Source organism: Sceloporus occidentalis, unplaced genomic scaffold (genome assembly GCF_023333645.1).
Source record: "Sceloporus occidentalis isolate IW3139 unplaced genomic scaffold, rSceOcc1.0.p SCAF_1, whole genome shotgun sequence".
NCBI lineage: Eukaryota > Metazoa > Chordata > Lepidosauria > Squamata > Phrynosomatidae > Sceloporus > Sceloporus occidentalis.
The window spans coordinates 72957983-72978081 of NW_028316981.1; the positions used below are offsets into that span (position 1 = coordinate 72957983).

A 20099-nucleotide genomic window follows, 5' to 3' on the forward strand; every position below is an offset into this window, starting at 1 on the left:
TTCAGCAAACAGAGATGTTAAAATGAATGGCAAAAGCCATCACAGTTTACCACATAGTGATGCTGGTTAAACTTCCTAGCAGTAGCTAAGGATGACTGTTTCCCTCCAATGTGAGTTAAATTGGCTCTGTTCCATTAGAATTCCAGTGGCATTCTAAGAACTAGGATCTTGCTCTGTGGGAGACACTTACTCATTGGCATTATACTTCATAGGGAAGACAAAAGAATAGGTTATTTTTCTAAAAAATATTTTTCCGATCTAAACATACAATGATTATATTTCAATCCAAAAAACCCCTCATCAGTTTGAATATTGTGATGTGCTGTGATTGATGACAGTTAGCCAGTGATTACTTACCTACCTTTATTTCACTTTTGTTTTGTTTAGCTTTACTGAATAGATTTTTCATTGACTTCATTTGAAATAATTTGACAGCAAAACAGTGGGAGATCAATTAGGTAAATGCCTAGTGCTATCTTGACTTAATTATTCAGGTAAGAGCTAACTCCATACCGTGTAGACTTGTTCTGGTTCAACAGTCTTATCTAAAACTATTCTTTCTTGTCCCCAGTTTGTGACTCTGGGGCTCCAATGGGGACAAGAAAGGATTTGCCTTTAAAGGGTATATTTCTTTGTTCTGTACTTCTTTTGAAGGGTATTTCTGCTCTTTTTTATTTCAATTTTTCAAAATAAAAATCCTGTTTTGTCTTTTAACCCAATATGGAAGAGTCTCAGTAGACCTAGAAGAGGCTTCTGTCCTTCTGTCTGTTGGTCCAAGTGCAAACAGGGGGCCATATATCCTTCCAGTATCTTCATCTTATATGCCATGTGTCCTGCAAAGTACTTGTAGCCTCTATCACAACTATCTTCCCTGGAGCAGGGACCTAACACGGGATGAAAGTTCATTGTTGTCAACAAGGTATGAAAGATGTATGACAAGATGGAACAGGGCTGACTTCTGGGTGTATGGAATCAGAGCTGATCATGTAAATCAGCCACCATATAATTCGTCTCAATCTTGTTGCCAAAGTTGCCAGGCAGAATGCAGGGAGGGCTCCTGTATATTTAATAGTTTACAGACCTTGAAGGCAGGAATAAGTAGTATAAAGATCTGCCAGCTAGAATAATGTGACAGTTGCTGCCTCACTCCCCCAATCCATCTTTTAGTTGTTGTATCCTCCTATGCCACTCTCAACAGGACCATTTAGAGGCTAGTGGAGAGTGAGGGAGGTGGTGGTGAAGCATCTGGTTGCCTATCATAAACTTCTCAGCATAATTCAGTTTTAATAATTGGTTCATATTTTTAAAATAGGTGTGTGACTGTTGAAAACTCAAATATTTGATTTGTGTGTATGAAGTAAAACAGTAAATATTCTGTACAATTCAGTAATTCTTGCTTTCTTCCTTCTTACTTTTAGGGTGAGTCATGTCTTCATGTTCTGAGCTTGTAGATTCCAAGGCTGAGCTTACTGCTTTGCTGGAGCAGTGGGAGAAAGAACATGGCAGCGGACAAGACATGGTTCCTATACTTACTCGGTACATCCAGTTATTTGGAATTCTTGATAGTCCTGCTTTACATGTTAACTACTGAACAGTGAGGTTTTTGGAAAACTTATCTTTAAAATAGTGAATGAAAAGCAAAGTAGAGTTTAGAGTTTATACAGTCAGCCGTCCATATCCATGGATTCAACCATCCATGTCTTGAAAATACTAAAAATATATATATAAATTCCAAAAAGCAAAGTGGATTTTGCCATTTTGTGTAAGGGACCCCATTTTACTACACCATAGTATTTAATAGGATTTGAGCATCCACAGATTTTGGTATCCACAGGGTGGTCCAGGAACAAAACCCCAGTGGATACCAAGGCCCACTGTAATTAATATACCAGATAGAAAATACTTCCCTGCCTAGAAGACCATTAAGTAGCAAAACTAGTAAGAACTTTTCTGAACTATATGAAGGATGGGCAAAGTGTGGCCCTCCAGATGTTATTGGATTGTGACACCCATGACCTCTAACCAAGATAGCCAGAAGTGAAGAATGTTGGGAAATGCAGCCCAGGAACAACCACAGGTGCTGCACTTTGCTCCCCTCTTCCCAGATCTGTGAATTAGCATCTGTACATAGCAGGCCAGTGTAGTTCTTGGCATCACAGACCATATCGGAGTGAGGTGTGGCATGTTTTCTTTTCTTGGTGGGGGCAATTAGCTTACAGTTGTAAACCACTTAGAGACTACTTAGTGCGGTATGAAGTGGAATATAAATGAAACTGCTATTGTTATTTTGTTTGCTGAATTTCTGCTGATTAAGTATGGGTGGGTGAGTGCTTTTATAGTCCTTCTACAATTGAAATATTGAGCAGCAGCCCTGTTGGGAAATGAGGTAGAAGTAACTTATGTTTCTGATTCCCTTTTTAGAATGTCAGAATTAATTGAGAAGGAGACAGAAGAATACCGCAAGCGAGATCCAGATCCATTTGATGATAGGCATCCTGGTAATATGTGATGAGAACATACATAGTTGTTAACTGTAATTTCATTCTTGTGATTGCTAAAGGGAGCAAGCAAGATAAACCATGCAGTTGTAACTCCACAAAATTTATGTGCTGCTATTGCATCTGAAGCTTTTATCCAAGCTCTGACACATTGCAACAGTTGTTTTATAGATGTACGTAGGTTGGAGTGGGCAGCTCTTAGAGCTTTGGGAGCTACACTTGCCCTCCAGTAGACCTTGGAGGGCTGTGGCCTCACAACAAATTCAAAAATGTTTTAAAAGGGAGGTCATGATGTGTTCCCCCCCCTCCCCCCCAAAAAATAATTGTTCCACGCCTGGGCTTTTTAGGCACCTGAGAGGCTTTTTTTTTTTAACCACAAGAATTTATTTGGACTGCGGTGACCACAAAAAAAGCCCTGACTTGCAGGTTGCATTTTCTCTATCTCTGATGTAAGGTGAAAATGGCAGGCAGCCCCTTCCTTTGTTCTCCTGGATAATACCTGACCTTACAGTAATTATTTGGTGCAGATTATTTTGAAGTCTTTGTTTTTCTGGTCAATTTCCATAAAGCAGTATTGTGGCCATGGATGCAACTAAAACACTTAGCCTTTCTTTTGGCCCTGCTTCATGTGAAATGTATGAGTCCCTTTTCCCTCCCCGTATCAGGAGTACCCTGGAGAGCTCATGAACCAGTAATCTGTCTGTAAAAAATGGGATATAAAATGGAACTGGGCTTTGATATTACACTTAAGACCAGTTTTATTTCAGGAAAGTCCTAGAATAAACAATCAAAGCCTTCTGTCAAAGAACAAAAGGCAGACAGTTGAAACCATCTACTTATAAATTAGGTTAAGGTAGATCAACCCCATATTATCAATGCACATGTAATGGATGCAGTGAAGTTTGCTTAAAATGTGAGGGATTCTTCTTCTGTTGGAGATATTACACAGATCAAGGCAAAGTATGCCATGTGATATGGGCCTTCTTTGCTGTGTCTGGTTTTGGATCAGATGGATTAAGACAGTAATTCAGTCTTCTCTTTCTTTTTGTGTGTGCTCTTTTTCTTCTACTCTTTGTGCTATATGCTAGCAGGTTGGGCCAAGAAACTGTTATTAGTAAACTAAAAGTTTATTTTTAAAACCCTGGGAATTCTAGTATTTCTTTCAATTTTCATAGAGAGGGAAGCCTTTTCACCTTATGGTGATCGAAGAATTCATTTAGCATAAAAAAGAGAATCAGGAGTATATTAGGCACATAACAGAATTAGGACAATACTTAACTGGCTGCTTGTATATAATATATTGATTTTAAAAAAATCTTTTGAACTTTTCATTGCATGCCAAAGTCTGAATAAAATGTGTTGTCTTCTGGTGGGAAGATGACAGAGAGGGGTATTTTGTCCTCCCTTGGCGGGCAGTTCCACAGCTTTGAAGAAGCCACTCAGAAGGACTGGCCTCCTGGTGCTTCTGTTCCTTATGCTGGTGTTGAAGGATGTATATGATGGAGTGCTTTTGCAGGTGTCATTTGCTGCTGCAGTTTATTTTTGCTAAACCCGTGTTAACGATTAACTGGTGCTCTTAATCTCTTTCCAGGTCGGGCGGATCCAAAATGTATGCTTGGGCATTTGCTGAGGATACTCTTCAAGAATGATGATTTCATGAATGCAGTGCGTTTTCACTTGTTATTTACGCATAGATTTGTACTTGGTCACTAGAATCTGTGCCCATTTCTGTTGCTCAGTCATTGCAATGTCTGGGAATGCCAGAATTTTAATTTTTTATTATACTTTGTGATAAATCAGGATTGCATCTTTGAGCAACTGACATAAAAATTGCTCTAAGTCTTGATTTGTACAGACCATGCCAAGAGAAGCCCAAGTCAGTCTTCTGTTTGTTAATTTCATGTGTTTAAATAAGTTTATCTGTAAGTCATCTTACAATAATGACCTTTGCCCTGGTCTGACTTTACTAGAAAAGATAGATTGAATATGTTTATTGAAATCAGTACATGCTATGTATCCTGAAATGCTCTGTAGACAATGAGAAATAGATTTCAGTTTTATTTACTAAAACCTCCAGTTTTATTTAAAATATAGTTTAGATTTGATTTATTTTATTCAGAATAATGAATGTGCCATACTGAAGAAGCCACCAGACTAGGTAGCTTGCTGTGTGTATAACGATGAAACAATTCTGTACAGTCCTATGGAGAACTTCATCCAAATGATTTCACTGGAGCAAACTCTCAAGATGAAGTGCATAGGAAGGCCTTTTTACTTCTGTTTCTTCTGTTTTTGTACTACTGTGAAAGTTATAAATGCTTTAGTTGCACAGTACATATGTTATAACTCAATGTCAGCTCCATCCTACTTTTAAGCTCTTTGTTAAGAAACTTGTAAGAACAGCAAAACAATTTGTGATGGACATAAGCCTCAATTCTTGGCTCCCCTAAAAGGAACTCTCTTTCTATGATACTTCTGCTAATGGAAAGGGCCGGAGGCAATTTTCAGCAATTCCCTTATCCCCCTGCAGTCTTGTGTTGTCTGTGAGTCAGTGGTGGATGGTTGGGAGGCTCTCCAGAGTAAGTGCTAAGGGCTGTAGATAAAGAAGAACTTGGTGGAGAATTGGCTCCCCATGTATATCCACAGGAGCTTCTGATGAATGGGAGTTCCTTGTATGAACTGAAGGGCAACTCTGGATCCATGCCTTAATCCAGAATGAAGAATATAATGTATAATATTTCTCAAGACTGCACACTTAAACCACTTTTTTTCTTTGTACAGACCAAGGTATTTATTAAAATGAGGCAGGAAAACTAATTCTATGTTTGGTCTCTTTTCAGCTGGTGAATGCTTATGTGATGACAAGCAGAGAACCTCCCTTGAATACCGCTGCTTGCCGACTCCTTTTGGACATCATGCCTGGGCTAGAAACTGCTGTTGTCTTTCAGGAGAAGGTATTGAATATAAGAAGATATGCTTGATATTTCTGTAGTCTCCTCTCTTCCTTCCCTACAATCACTTGTTGGTAAAATCTATTTAGTGCTTCCCCCCTTATTTTACTGGTTCTGGGACATTCTTTATCATTTATTAGTCTGGTATTTCTAGAGTTTCAATCAGACAAAATAACTTGGATGAGAAGTTAAGATTGCTTCCATGGGTACCTTATTGTCATCATATTAGACTTGCAAATAAATTCACAAGACACCCTATCCTATATACCTTTTCATAGTCTGCTTGACAATATCTAAACAAACAATAAGATACTTTTGGGAAATTGTTTTGATAATTTCAGACTTAATGCAAATATTTTTAGCTTAAAGACTTTTTTAAAAAAAAGAAATCCTAAGGAAGAAAAATACTTGGCTTTTTTTTTTTTAAGAATGGGTTAGCTTCAAAGGAGTACTTGGGAACATACAGAAATATCATGGCTAAAGTTGCATAGGAGCCTTTCTTAGGTCCAACACACACTGTAGAAATAATCTAGTTTGAGACCACTTTAACTGTACTGGCTCAGTGCTAGGGAATCCTGGGAATTGTAGTTTATTGTGGCACCAGAGCTTTCTGACAGAGAAGGCTAAATGCCTTATAAAACTACAGTTTCCAGAGTTCCTTAGCATTGAGCCATGGCAATTAAAGCAGTCTTAAACTGGATTATTTCTGCAGTGTGTTTTGGACCCTAGTTTCCCATTTATTTATTTTTTTATTTCTTATTTATTTAGGTATTTATACCCCGCCCTTCAGCCCTAATGGCTCTCAGGGCGGCTTACAATTATTGTTTTTAATCAGACAGTTCCCTGCCCTCAGGCTTACAATCTAAAAGACATGAAACAAAAGGAGAAGGGATTGGTGGAGGGAAAGGGGATGAGGTCCAGTGGTTCTTCTCTCCCTCTGAGGCCTGGACCAAGGCAGATGGATTGGAGGGAGGGCTCTTCCTTTACACTATCTGTTTGATAAAGAACTATTTTTGCCCACATTGGCATATAATTGCAACACCTGCTTACAGCAGCAAGACAGTATGCCCAGGCTGGCAGGTAAGCAGCCATCTCTCTCCATCTTACTCTCTTATTTGGCATCAGCCTTATTGGAACTTCTGAATATCCATAAACCATCTGCAGAGCTCCAAGCTCTAAAGTACTTTCCAGACTATTTTCTTTTATGACAGCTGCATATTCTGTAAAGCTTTGCTGGAAAGTAAGTTTTTCAAGTTTGATGTTTCTTTTACCACCAAGAAACAGTTCTGCAAATTTTTGTATGAGTAGCCCACTGACCCCAATAAGATTTAGAACTTCCTTCTGAGCTCTTTGAGAGTGACTCTGATTTGACAACATATAAAGATAGAAATTCTGCCTTAAGAAACTTTGCTATGATTAAGCAGCATACTTGTACATTCAATCTGTTAACTCTTGCTTTTCTCCTTCCTTCATGCAGACCAGGAAAGAATAACTTTGCATTATAGCTAAGCCTGATTATGGTTAAGTGTGTTTGACTAGACCAAGTGTCATCTGATCTTGGCTCATTTGAGCTCATTAAACCATAATCCCAGCTTCAGAGATAACATGAAGGTTTATTTCTTTCTGCTCTGTTTACCTGCTTGCATAAAGAGAAGAACAAAATAAAAGTGGATGAACTGCTACACCTGTAAACATTTTGTTTGTTCAAAGTGTTTTTTTTATTAAGCCTGGGTTTCTGGCTCAGTGTCACATCCTTTCTTTACCAATGTGTCTCCTGAATGATCTGCAAACATCCACAGAGTAATAGCTCCCAATTACATTGTGCTGTTAGCAATAAGAAGTGATGGGTGTTGCTGTTTGTAAACTCTTGGGCCTAGGTCCAGTTGTTTGTTCCAACTACAGCAGATACAGTATATTGAATCACTAGTAACTCACTTTAGGCCTGAACAGACTGGCTGGAAAAGCTGGCTTCCGAGTGGCTTGGGAGTGTGGCATTTTGATGGCACATGGCCCCAAGCTGCCCAGTCAATGAGACGGAGGTGGTGTAAGACTGCTCTGGGGTGTTGTCTTTTGATGATGTATGCCCCCGGAGCCCCCAGAAGCCCCCAGGAGGTTGCGCCAGAGCAGCCTAAGGCCGTCCAACCCAGCCCAAAAAGGAGCAGATCTTTTCCGCTCCTATTTGGGTGGCAGATGGTGCCTTCGGGACTGTGGTGTATGTTTGTTGCAGTCCCAAGGTGGCTTCAAGCCAACCCTTCATAGCCATCTGTTTTGGCCCTATGTCAACGTTTAAGTAAGTTCCACTGATTCAGTGGATCTAGCTTGGAAAAAACTGACCTACATCTTGGAAAAATGTAAGTTAACTTGAAGCATTTCTAAATTCTTGGTAAATGTCATATTTCTTTGTACTGGAGTAAGCTGAATTGTGAATTGAAAGTGCTTGATAATACTGATAATATGTATTATTATCCCCCCCCCCCCCCAACGTTAGGAAGGCATAGTTGAGAATCTCTTCAAGTGGGCACGAGAAGCTGATCAGCCTCTGAGAACATATGCAACTGGGTTACTGGGAGGTGCCATGGAGAACCAAGACATTGCTGCCAACTACAGGGATGAGAATTCTCAATTGGTAATTCCCATGGAATATACTAAAACTTGAAAGTGTGATTGGAATAGAAAACCCACTGACTTCTAGAAAGAGTGCCTGCCTCACATGTGATTTTAGAAGTCTCAGTAAATGTAATAACATATTGGGAAGGCTTCAAATTACTATTGCATGAGCGATATGAATACTACCTTTTGCCAGTATAGTAAACAATTTCATATCAGTGCATTGTTCTTGCATTTTTGCTCTTGGTTAGATATCTCAGGTTATGTTTTCTACAACTAGAAATATATAGCTGGTGTACTTTCATTTCAAAATACAAATTTACAATTTTGATTAAATTGGATGATTTGTTTCCCAAAACATGGTTAAATTTAGATTCCCCCCTCACTACCAAATGATACTTCAGGTGGCTAATAACAATAGCAATTTATAAAATAAAAGCCAAAGTAGAAAAACATTTCAGTAAAACAAGCAAGACATATCCCATTAAATTAAAATACAAGTCAACTGAGTCAGCTACCAAAGACTTGTCTAAATAAAGCCTTTCAGTGACAGGTCACCAGAGAAGAGTGTCTTGTCTCCCAGCCATAGTTTTCCCTGTTATCTTTGCAGCATGATAATAATAATGGTAGACTCTATTTAGGTTTGTAGGGTAATGTTTGAATATTTAAAACGTTAAAGCTGTGCCTATTCTCTTCCTCTCCTGCTTTCATTCTTTGTTGAGAAAGAGAAGGACATGTGGAGATTGCTGCCCAGTGAAAAAGTTATATTCGCAATTCCCTGGATTGCTATCTAGGGATTATTCTCTGTGGTCTTGTGTTCTCAGTGAGCATTGGAACTTGAATTTGCTGGATTTATGGGGAAATGATGTGTACTTTCCTTCTTGTGATAGGTGGCATTCGTCCTTCAACGTTTGCGAGAGCTGCAAGTCCACGAAATGAATGCTAAACATGAAAATAAGCGGCCCAGTCCTCGAAAAGTGCCCTCAGACCCTCTGTTGCCTCTAGATGAAGAGGCTGTGGACATGGATTATGGAGACATTGCTGCAGATGGCGAGCAGGAGGAAGTTCCCAGAGACATGGAAATCTCATTTAATATTGATTCAAATCACAAGAGTAGTAGTCGGGTGAACTCTGCCACGAAAAAACCAGGAAAGCAACATGAAAGAGAGAATTTCCGGAAAGCAAAACAAAAACTTGGGTTCTCATCAGAGCCTGACAAGATGTTTGTTGAACTGTCTAATAGCAGCTGGTCTGAGATGTCTCCTTGGGTCATTGGCACAAACTATAATTTATACCCTTTGACTCCTGCTATAGAACAGAGACTAATTCTGCAGTACTTGACTCCCTTAGGGGAGTATCAAGAGGTAGGTGTAAAGAGTGGTGAGGAAGCAGATGATATGCTGTTTCCTTTGATGAAGAAATTAAACGATGTACCTGATGTGGAGAATTTAAATCACCTCAAAATATGTCCTGATCATTGTACAAAAATCATGAAATGGAATGAAATTCTGGTTTTTGAATTTACTGTCCTTTGTGCTTTGTCTGTATTGAGACAAGAAGTTCCTCTGTGATAAATAAAACATACTGTATTAATGAATGTTCACTGTTTAAATCTGGACAGATTTAACAGGGTACAACTTCCCTTTCTTGGCCAAACAGCATCATCCAGGAAGGAAATGGTTAGCTCAGCAGTTGAAAAATACAAGGGAGTTACTCAGCAAAGAATCTGGTTGTCTTCATTATTTGCTTTCATAGTTAGGTCTGGATGAAATAATGGCCTTGAAAATAGGCCTGTGATTGGCCACTTTTATATATTGGCTATTCCCATCCTCTGGATCCCTCTCCACCACTATACAATTGCAACAATATTGTAACCCCATCCCCTACTTTAGGTAGGTGTGACTAGGCATAGGACAAGAGATTTCAAGTACAAAACAATCCCTTAGTATTCCCCAGGGCTATTGCCAATGTAGTCTTCCTCTCCATTACTATGGTGCACACCCTTCTCAGCCTTGTTTTTTCCAATGATTTTAGCTTTGGTTCCATTTTTATGATTGCAAATTCACTGCTTTCTTCAATCTTTAGTCCTATTCTTCCTGGGTTCTTCTGTTGCACAGTCTTATCCTCAGTTCTTCAGAGTTGTGACTCTAGCTGTCTTCTCTCCACTGATTTGGACACCTTTCTTTGTGTCTCATAGCAGTTGTCTTTCTCCCACCAGTTTACATTGAATTTGAAAGCCCCACATCCTAAACACCATCCTGGCTGGTAATTTCCCACCAGTCTGCTTTCATGGAATAATGGGTATTGCCTTGTCATTGTTGTACAATTTGGATTCTCTTTATCCTTATAAATATTCAAGCTACAAATTGCTTGATAACCACCACTTTGGAACTGAAAATCCAGTGCCAGTGAAAAACAGCCACTGTTTATATACCGCGTCTCTCTCCCAAATTCCAGATCCTCTTTTTCCTGTGCCTGTCCAACTCTGTTGATACCTAGCTTTAAATGGTTAACACAAATCTGTCTACACATACTACTTGACCACACACTGGACCTGATTGTGCCCAAAGCCCTGACATTTTCTGACAGTTGCAAATCTTTTGCTTTTCTCACCAGCTGTTGCCCATCTTCATGCAACTTGGGTCGAGGGAACTGATGATGTTCTATATTGATTTGAAACGGACCAATGATGTATTGCTCACATTTGAAGCCCTAAAGGTAAGCAGCAGTGCAGTGAACTGCTTGTTAACCACTGACAATATTACACCAGTTGTATATTCTGTGTCAATACTGAATAAGGGTAGTCCTTTATATCTGCTGCATTAATAAAAGTTGCTATCAACTTTTCTTCTGAGATAAATTCTACCTTCCCTGTTATTTTGTGGAATCAGGAACTGTGATTTGGATGAAATATTTTTTGACTGCTCTGGCTCTACCATTCACCAAAGTTCCATCACACTATGCATTAAAAAGATCGAGTAAAGAGCAGGTGAACTTGGATTTACTGTTGATTCCAGTCCTGATTTGCTTTAATTTTTCTATTGTTTAGATTTCCAAATGTTCAGATTTTGTCCTTAAAAATGTTCCTTTAAGTCATAGGGTTGGGCAACTTCCCAAGGCCTTGGAATACATCCAAACCTTGGTCCTTCTCCCCTTTGCTCCTTATATTTATTACGTCCTAGGCAGCCCAGTCATGCCCTCTGGGAGGCATAGTTGGCTGTTTCAACTCCAGTTTTACTCCCTCTGCCTGATTTAGGTCTATAGGAGTTGTTTTTCAAATCTAAAGGTAACTGGATGAAAATGAGGTGAAATTGCTGAATACACTCATTAGTTTGGGGCTGTTTTTTTCAAGTTGTGGGGGCTCCAGAAGGAGCTTGGAGACCTCAGTGGTAACCCTGGAGGGCAACATACATCTATGCGCTTCCCTGGTCCCAACCTTGCTTTAAAGCATAGTCATTTGTTCTGGATTAATATCCCTTCATCCTTTGGCAAAAGCCTTTTCAGAGCTTGTGTTGGAAACATGGAACAGATTTTTCCATTTTGTGCTGCTACACTCAGAAAACATTTTTCTGTCCTGTTGCCTGTTTAAATATGAGTAATTTATTAAAATACCAGACAAAGCTTATGTTTTTAGAGAAAGGTAAATATTTGATGGCCGTGTGCTACTTGGAAATACAGCTTTGTAAAGATGATAATATTTTACAGATGCTTCAGCTGAAACGTGCCTATACAGGTTGTCCAAAAAATTATATTTACAATTTCAGATGTATATAGAATAATCCAAAAAAATATGTTTACAATTTCAACTGTGTGTAGAATTAAAATTGTAAAGATAATTTTCAGTAACCTTAGGTTATTGTTTTGTCATTGAAGCAGGGGGAAAAAGGCTATACTCTGCTTTGCCATTCTAAACAAATTAAGAGGAGATCATTTTAATTGTAAGAGCAAGCATGGAGCTTAGAGACATCCAAACTGATGTTGTGTTTCTTTCTGTAGTATTTGGCATCATTGTTGCTGCACAACAAATTTGCAACAGAATTTGTAGCTCATGGAGGAGTACAGAAGCTACTAGAGATACCTCGTCCTTCCATGGCAGCTACAGGTGTCTCTATGTGCTTATACTATTTGTCTTACAATCAGGATGCTATGGAAAGGGTAAGAACCCATTCTTGATAAAAAGGGATTATAAATATTTTAGAATGTTTGTAGGTTCCATTTGTAGTAGATTTCCTTACTGAGTTTTTATGTGGGGATTGGATGTAATGGTATTCTGATTTTTTCCTCATGAAGATACTTAGAACATGCATGTAAGGTAGTCATAATGGGATAATGGCTTGTTGGTTGTCAGTACATTGCCAGAATTCTCCTTAATTGAAGGTAGTGAAATTAAAAAGATCACTAGTGAAAAATGTACATCTTGATTTGAAGCCTCAGTGTGGCTCTGATGCCTGCACAGATTGCCTCATCTTAAATTGATAGTTGTTGTGAGAGAGCTTAGTACGCTCCTCCACATGGTATATGACACTGAAGTGAGCGAGGCCAACCAAATATGGAATTCTCTGTTTCTATTTGAGTCTTGTGTACAGAATTCTGCAAGACACTGTCATAATAAAACACAGTGGGACCTTGCTATCTGTGGGCTTGCCATCAGTGATTTGAGTATCTGCAGACGGCAAGCCCCATTGTCCCAAATGGTGGTGTGTGCACATTGCTGCATTAGTGACTGCACACATGTCACACTTCTGTTAGGGACCAATGGGACTTGAGATCCCATGTTTTTTCATATCCATTGGGGGGGGGGGGGGCAGAATAAATCCCTCATGGATATGAAGGTCCTACTGTATAGTATAACCCGTCCATGGGCGGATACTTGATTCATTCATTTTGGACCAGGTATATCCAGGAGCTTTAAAGGAATCTGAAAAAAATTGGAAATATATTTGAGCTGCCCAACCATTTGCATCATAGTTGTCTTGTATGTATTTCTAAATATTGTGACACATTTTTCCTCTGTTCTTAGCTTTGGAACATAGATTATACTTGTTCATAATCAATGCCTGGGTTTATTTTCTTCATTAGCTGCTTTTTGTTAAGGTGGATTAACTCAATCAAGGAAGCCACAGCCTTGAGTTTGCAAGATGTGGGTGGGACAGGGGTGGTGACCAGGGAGGTCTCTTGGAGGTTTCTCATTTATAGAGACCCAATAAGTTGAAGCCAACTTGATGGCAAACAACAGCAGCAAACTCATTCTAGCCAAGATGGCAAGTGTCTGATTTACTAGGTTGCCTATTCACTATAGCTGTCACTGTGAAGCTTTGCTGTGGGGAATGGGATAGGGAGAAGCTCAGTGTGGTGTCCATGCATGGGAGGATTATTATTGCAATTTCTTGTTCTGTAGGTGTGTATGCATCCTCATGCATTATCAGATGTTGTAAATTACACCTTGTGGTTGATGGAGTGCTCTCATGCCTCGGGCTGCTGCCATGCTACCATGTTCTTCTCTATTTGTTTCTCGTTCCGGGCAGTCTTAGAGCTCTTTGATAGACATGATGGTTTGCGGCGTCTTGTTAACTTGGTAAGTGCTATCTTTCTTTTTTCTTGGAAGTCATGGTGGAGTTGGATGCCACTAGAGATGTCCCATAACTATTGGGCCCAAATGATGAAATGCCTTTTCCGCCCCTTGCCACCATTAGTTGGCTAGGCTTATTTGTAAAAAGTAAAGAGAGGAGATAGCAAAGAGCTGCACATCTTACGTGGCTGTTATTGGCACTTGTGCATTTTGGGACATATAGTTTCCCCTGTACTTGATCATGTGGCTTGTATGCTACATTTCAAAGATTCTCAGAGAGCTTCTTGATGCTAGTGTTAACGATAGTAGTGACTTTGGATACATCCACTATAAGGGTAAGCAACACACACCTACATGCACTCCCCCCTGCCCATTTTTGCACCCCTTTGCAGTGTAAAAATATTGTCAGCACAGGAACAGAGTTAAACAGACTGGTATTCAGGTTTAACCAAGGCATGGAGGAACCTTGTTTTTGAGGATAATTCTGTTCTTGGAAGCCTCTCAGAAGTGCAGTTCTCCTTTATAGCGGGGCATGTGCTTCTTATATGCCTAGTTTTAACCTACAAATTTTAGGTGGAGTTTTGGTTTTTTACTTGTGGCAGTTCAGGTGCAGCCTTTAGTGGGTTCAGCACACAGTAGGTTTATGGGGCAGTGTATTGGCTCTCAAAGATGACAAAGTTGTCTATCTTTAGAGAAAAAGAGAAACTGAAGTCTTTGTGATAGTGAGATGAATTTGAGGTTTCCTCTCATTCCATGACAATAAAATTAGAAAGTTTTAGATATGCCCTGACTTTAGAAGACTCGGTTATGGTGGCATAAAGCTTCATCCTTTCTCTCCTACCTTTTCAGTCTTTCTTGATGAGTTACAAAATATCTTTTTAAGTGGCTATTGATCCTATATCAAGTTAGTTGTATGTTTGAAAGTTTGGGATGTATAGTTAACACAGCTTCTCAGCACACCCATTTCCTTTGGCTCAAAATACTTTTTTCTTTGATTTTAAAAAAGGTTGTGAGTCTTTGTACATTATGGCACAGCTGTATTTTTCTTCTTTTAGATCAGCACTCTAGATATCCTAAACTTGCAAACCCAAGGTGCTCTACTAAGTGATGATGAGATCTTTGCTAGCCGTCAGACTGGGAAACACACTTGCATGGCCATGCGCAGGTATTTTGAGGCACATCTTGCCATCAAAGTGGAACAAGTGAAGCAGTCACTCCAGCGCACAGAGGGTGGAATTCTGGTCCATCCGCAGCCTTCGTATAAGGTGAGTTAGTGTGCTTTGTAGGGGAGGAATATCTTCTTGTTTTGTGTAGAGTCTTCTCTTCTGTCTTACTGTTGGGTCAAAATATTTTTTTATATAAAAAGTTAGTTTTTCAGAAGCCTGTATGATTTTATAAATAGGTCAGCTAGTTGTGTTCTCTTTTAAAATACTTTTTGTATGATTTAATGTTCACGTGTTCATATTTAGAGCTTTATGAGGTTTTGTTGAATCCCTGGTTCTGTTTTTGTTTGCTTTTTAGCAGAAATGTGGAATGCAAATCTTAAATATTTTAACCAGGTTGGGAGATTTCTGGCCCATAGGCTACATTCACTCTTTGCAGACTTGGAGCCCATATAGAGTGCCCCATCTGCAAAAAATAAAATAAAATAAAGTCACCCCTGCCCCACTGTTTTCAGCTAAAGAATGCTTTCAGAGAACACAGTTTTGCCTTTAAATGTTCATCCCCACAATAGTGACTGAAATGTCACTTCTACTTTCTGAAAAATGGCGTAGGTGTGGCATGTATGGATCAGGAGGAACAAAAAATGGCCCTCTGACTTTCTGCACATGCTCACCCCAGACTGAAATTGATTGTTATCAACCCTGTGTTGGTTAATTGTATGTTCTAGGTTATTGTTTCCAACATGAGTCCTAAGGTCCCAAATAAGGATTTGTTCTTTGTTCCCCTCCTGCAGGAGATTAGATCCATTAGCAAATGGGGCAGGACTTTTCCTGAAGTGGAACTACAGCTCTGCCTCTCAATGTTTTATTGTCAATGCTAGCCTAAGACCTTTCAAAGTTGACAGACATTTAGATCTGAGGCTTATTTGTGTTTTAAAACATTTTAAATTGTGTTCTTAAATTTTATGCCAGTATGGTTGCTTCTTGGGGAAGGCAGATAGGTGTGTGTGTGTGTGTGTGTGTGTGTGTGTATGATCATCTATGCATCACTTCTGCATGCAGTTTTTGATGATGACAAGACTTTTTGAATACTTGTTTCTCCTTGCAGGCTTGTTCCTACACACATGAACAAATTGTAGAGATGATGGAATTTCTAATAGAATATGGACCTGGACAGCTCTATTGGGATCCAGCAGAAGTCTTTCTCAAACTGTCTTGTGTGCAGCTTATGCTCCAGCTTATTTCAATAGCATGCAACTGGAAGACCTACTATGCTAGGTGAGACAGTGATGTTGAATAGAACAGCCTTTTAAGTTTTTACTCACCTGTTACTAATAATTGTTGCACACTGCCATCTGACCTGTGTGCTTGGAATATACTTTTCTTGCCTGAAAGTGCTGCTGGAGTGTTATTTAATTAATGGTTGCCTTTAATGTTTCACGGTACTTTGAATTATATGTATTTTGCTTTCTTTATCAGGAATGATACAGTGCGTTATGCTCTGGATGTTTTGGCCATCCTTACTGTGGTTCCCAAAATCCAATTACAGCTAGCAGAGGCAGTAGACACAGTGGATGAGGGAGGAACTTCTATTTCCATTGTGGGTATGTAGAACCTGTTCTCCTTTGCTCGTGTCTTTTCTTTGTAATTCACTTCATTGTCTGCTGAAATCTGCAGTAAGCATTGGAATTCATAAACTGTGCATGACTGTGATACAAGTCAATAATTGTCTCAAACAAATATTAGATCAGCTTTGGCATGTTGCATTGATTGTTACCACCAGCTTTGGATGGGATCCATACCATAAAACTGGTTTTTCCAGATCCTGAAAGGGACTGCTGTTATACCTCTAGACCCTTATGATCCTGTTTTCCTGCCATAGTCTCAGTGCTTTCAGATTAATGTTTTTTTCCTCATTTTTGAGGCTCTAAATATGAGGAAACAAGATTTGTTTTAATTTATATGTTGCTTTCCTACAGAAAACTGCTCAAAGTATCCCACAAAACAATAACAGCCATTCTTGAAAGAACAGTCTAACAGCAATCGTCACAGTCCTGAACTTTTCCAATAGTAATGACGAAGGAACTTCTCTATCCTTATGTTAAAATATGTCAGATTGTGTTTGCACAGCTGAGTGTTTCATTTATTTGGTTATTATTGATCAACATATTTAAAGGAAATTTAAGGCTTTTATTCATTATTTTGTCATCTACAGACATGTACACACAAGCGCACAGGCACATGCATGCGTACAAACATGTGCACACCATTCTTTCCTTTTTTGTTTGTTTCATATATCATAATGGTGACATCCCTCTCCCCCATGATATTCACATTCTTAGGAACTGTTTTGTATGTAAATCTGTGATATACAGTATGGAGTAAATGATTCTGGACTTGCACTTACATCAATATATTAGGGCATCTCATTCTGCTAATTTTGGGCACTGTTCAGGAAGCTGTGAAAGAAAGGGCAAGGGGATAGTAGTACAACCCTCTAACTTGTGTTTTCTGTGGCTGTTCTGTGGGTCTGTTTTTCGTTACAGCAATAGTGTGGTTTCCTATGACATAATTACACATCATCCTGTTAACATTGAAATGGGGATGATCATACATGAGCTGGCAGTGGGATTATTTTCCAATGTGTGTTTATGTGTCATATAACAAAAAGTTAAAATCTATACCAGAGATTTTTCATCGTTATGTATTGGGCCAGTAGAGCAATAAGCACATCACTCCTATCATGTATTAATGGGTGCATCTTGCCTCCTATAGTAGTGTGTCTTACTTTGATGGGCTAATGATTAAATTAAAATGCTTCTTTTTTGTTAGGTATTAGCATCATTCTGGGACTTGCTGAAGGCGAATTTTTTATTCATGATGCAGAGATCCAGAAGTCAGCACTGCAGATCATCATTAATTGTGTATGTGGCCCAGATAATCGCATCTCGAGCATTGGGAAATTCATCTCTGGCACCCCTCGTCGGGCACTGCCCCAAGCACCCAGGAGCAGTGAGCACACTTTGGCCAAAATGTGGAATGTGGTGCAATCCAATAATGGCATCAAAGTCCTGCTGTCTTTGTTGTCTGTAAAAATGCCCATTACAGATGCAGACCAGATCCGAGCACTGGCCTGCAAGGCCTTGGTTGGGTTGTCCCGGAGTAGCACAGTCCGGCAGATCATCAGCAAATTGCCCCTATTCAGTAGCTGCCAGATCCAACAGCTGATGAAGGAGCCTGTGCTTCAGGATAAGCGCAGCGAGCATGTGAAATTCTGCAAGTATGCGGCTGAGCTGATTGAGCGTGTTTCAGGAAAACCCTTGTTGATTGGGACAGATGTCTCCCTGGCTCGACTGCAGAAAGCAGATGTGGTGGCTCAGTCAAGGATCTCATTCCCTGAGAAAGAGCTACTCCTTTTGATCAGGAACCATCTCATCTCTAAAGGGCTTGGAGAAACAGCTACCATCCTTACCAAAGAGGCGGATTTACCCATGACAGCAGCTTCTCACTCCTCTGCCTTCACCCCAGTTCCTGCCGCTGCCTCTCCTGTGTCTCTGCCTCGTACCCCTCGTATAGCAAATGGCATTTCAGCCCGGTTGACTAACCATCCTTCTGTGGGTCCTGTTCCTGCCTCTGTCCATGCCCAGCCAAGGCAGACTGCTTGCCAAAGCTCACTTGCACTTCCGGGCCCATCTCACGCCACCAACGCGCCTGTGATTGGCAGGATTAGCTTCGTCCGAGAGCGGCCATCTCCTTGCAATGGCAGGAAGATCCGAGTCCTCCGGCAAAAGTCAGACCATGGTGCCTACAGCCAGAGCCCAGCCATCAAAAAACAGCTGGACAGGCATCTCCCTTCCCCTCCCACACTGGACAGCATAATCACAGAGTACCTTAGGGAGCAGCATGCCCGCTGCAAGAACCCCGTGGCCACTTGCCCCCCATTTTCTCTTTTTACACCTCACCAGTGTCCTGAGCCCAAACAGAGGCGCCAAGCGCCAACTAACTTTACCTCACGGCTCACCCGCAGGGCAGCCTTTCCAAAGTATGGCGGGGTGGATGGTGGATGCTTTGATAGACATCTAATATTCGGCAGGTAAGGAAGATTTTGCCCCCAAATTTCTATAATTCTCTTGGCCAAGCTGTCTTAAGTTTGGACTGTGGTAACAGACTGCAGTCTGAAAGGAGCCTGTGATGCCATAGTGACTACTAGGAGGAATTTTGTGTGTTGTTTCTCACTTTTCTCGATTGATTGATTGCTTCCATAAGTGGAACACTTACCAAAACCTGTTTTCTCTTAATAAGCCAGCTGAAGCTGTGACTTCCAACATAGCAAGGTGTCAGATACATTTTCAAGCTGCTATGCTTGATTGTTCCACTCTAATCCTCTTTTGACCTTTGCTGAAAGTTCAGTTTCTAACTTAGTGTCTATTTTATTTCCCAGATTCCGTCCAATTTCTGTGTTCCGGGAAGCAAATGAAGATGAAAGTGGTTTCACATGTTGTGCTTTCTCTGCTCGGGAGCGATTCCTGATGCTGGGCACCTGCACGGGGCACCTGAAACTGTACAATGTCTTTAGTGGGCAAGAGGAGGCTAGCTATAAGTGCCATAACTCAGCCATCACACACCTTGAGCCATCCAGGGTAAGAAAAGCACAAAAGATGTGTTAATATGGCACGGAGTGTGCATTTTCCCTTGTGGGCTCTAATCTTACTGAAGAATTGTTAAGGTGCTGCAAAAATCAGGAATCAACTCATCTTGTAAAGGATGCAAAATCAGAACTAAAAACAGCAAACGTCTCCTATATTCAGCTTGTTTTTAAAAGAAACATACTTTGTAGTCTCCTTTGGTTTAGCTTACATTTCTCATTTAGACCTTATTTTAGCAGGATATGATGATAAAGCAGATTTTTTAACTTGGGGATGTGATAAGATGTTGTTGGTCAAAGAAGTTGTTTTAGTGATTGTTTTCTGTAATGTGTCATAGGTCTCCCAATTTCTAGTATAATCAGTTGTGAGTAATATAAAAATACAGTGTGGAAGAAGACTAAATGTTAATCTTAGAACATTCTACTTAGCAGCAAATTTATACCATTCTACTTAGCAGCAGATTAGAGAACATTGGTGAAGAGTACTTTGTGTGATGGCAGAAGATAGTCCTGAAATGAGTGTATTTAAACAGAGCAATTTCGAAGCCTTTTTTAAAAAATCTTGAAAGTACAAGTGATTGAAAATGTGGTGGTGGTTGCCTAGAGCCAGTTCCTATTTGCTGGTCACAGGGACTGTTCATTTCCCATATTATACTTTCAGAGCCT

General features: G+C 39.9%; 1 protein-coding gene across 3 annotated transcripts in view; it reads left to right on the forward strand.

Annotated features, from left to right (window-relative positions):
• The first annotated feature begins 382 nt into the window (after window positions 1–382).
• DCAF1 (DDB1 and CUL4 associated factor 1) overlaps window positions 383–20099 on the forward strand; it is a 46631-nt gene continuing 26914 nt past the window's right edge. Inside the window, exons 1-15 of one of the 3 annotated variants that reach the window (XM_089525057.1) lie at window positions 413–458; window positions 1419–1536; window positions 2422–2498; window positions 4090–4163; window positions 5339–5452; window positions 7938–8075; window positions 8947–9420; window positions 10673–10774; window positions 12053–12211; window positions 13455–13631; window positions 14681–14890; window positions 15897–16066; window positions 16268–16392; window positions 17621–18881; window positions 19230–19428. In XM_089525057.1, the coding sequence (XP_089381183.1) occupies window positions 1427–1536; window positions 2422–2498; window positions 4090–4163; window positions 5339–5452; window positions 7938–8075; window positions 8947–9420; window positions 10673–10774; window positions 12053–12211; window positions 13455–13631; window positions 14681–14890; window positions 15897–16066; window positions 16268–16392; window positions 17621–18881; window positions 19230–19428 (3390 nt within the window). In that variant the 5' untranslated portion in view covers window positions 413–458; window positions 1419–1426. Of the gene's footprint in view, window positions 1537–2421; window positions 2499–4089; window positions 4164–5338; window positions 5453–7937; window positions 8076–8946; window positions 9421–10672; window positions 10775–12052; window positions 12212–13454; window positions 13632–14680; window positions 14891–15896; window positions 16067–16267; window positions 16393–17620; window positions 18882–19229; window positions 19429–20099 lie in introns of all 3 variants that reach the window. The other 2 variants (XM_089525047.1, XM_089525066.1) reach the window with 2 other exon arrangements.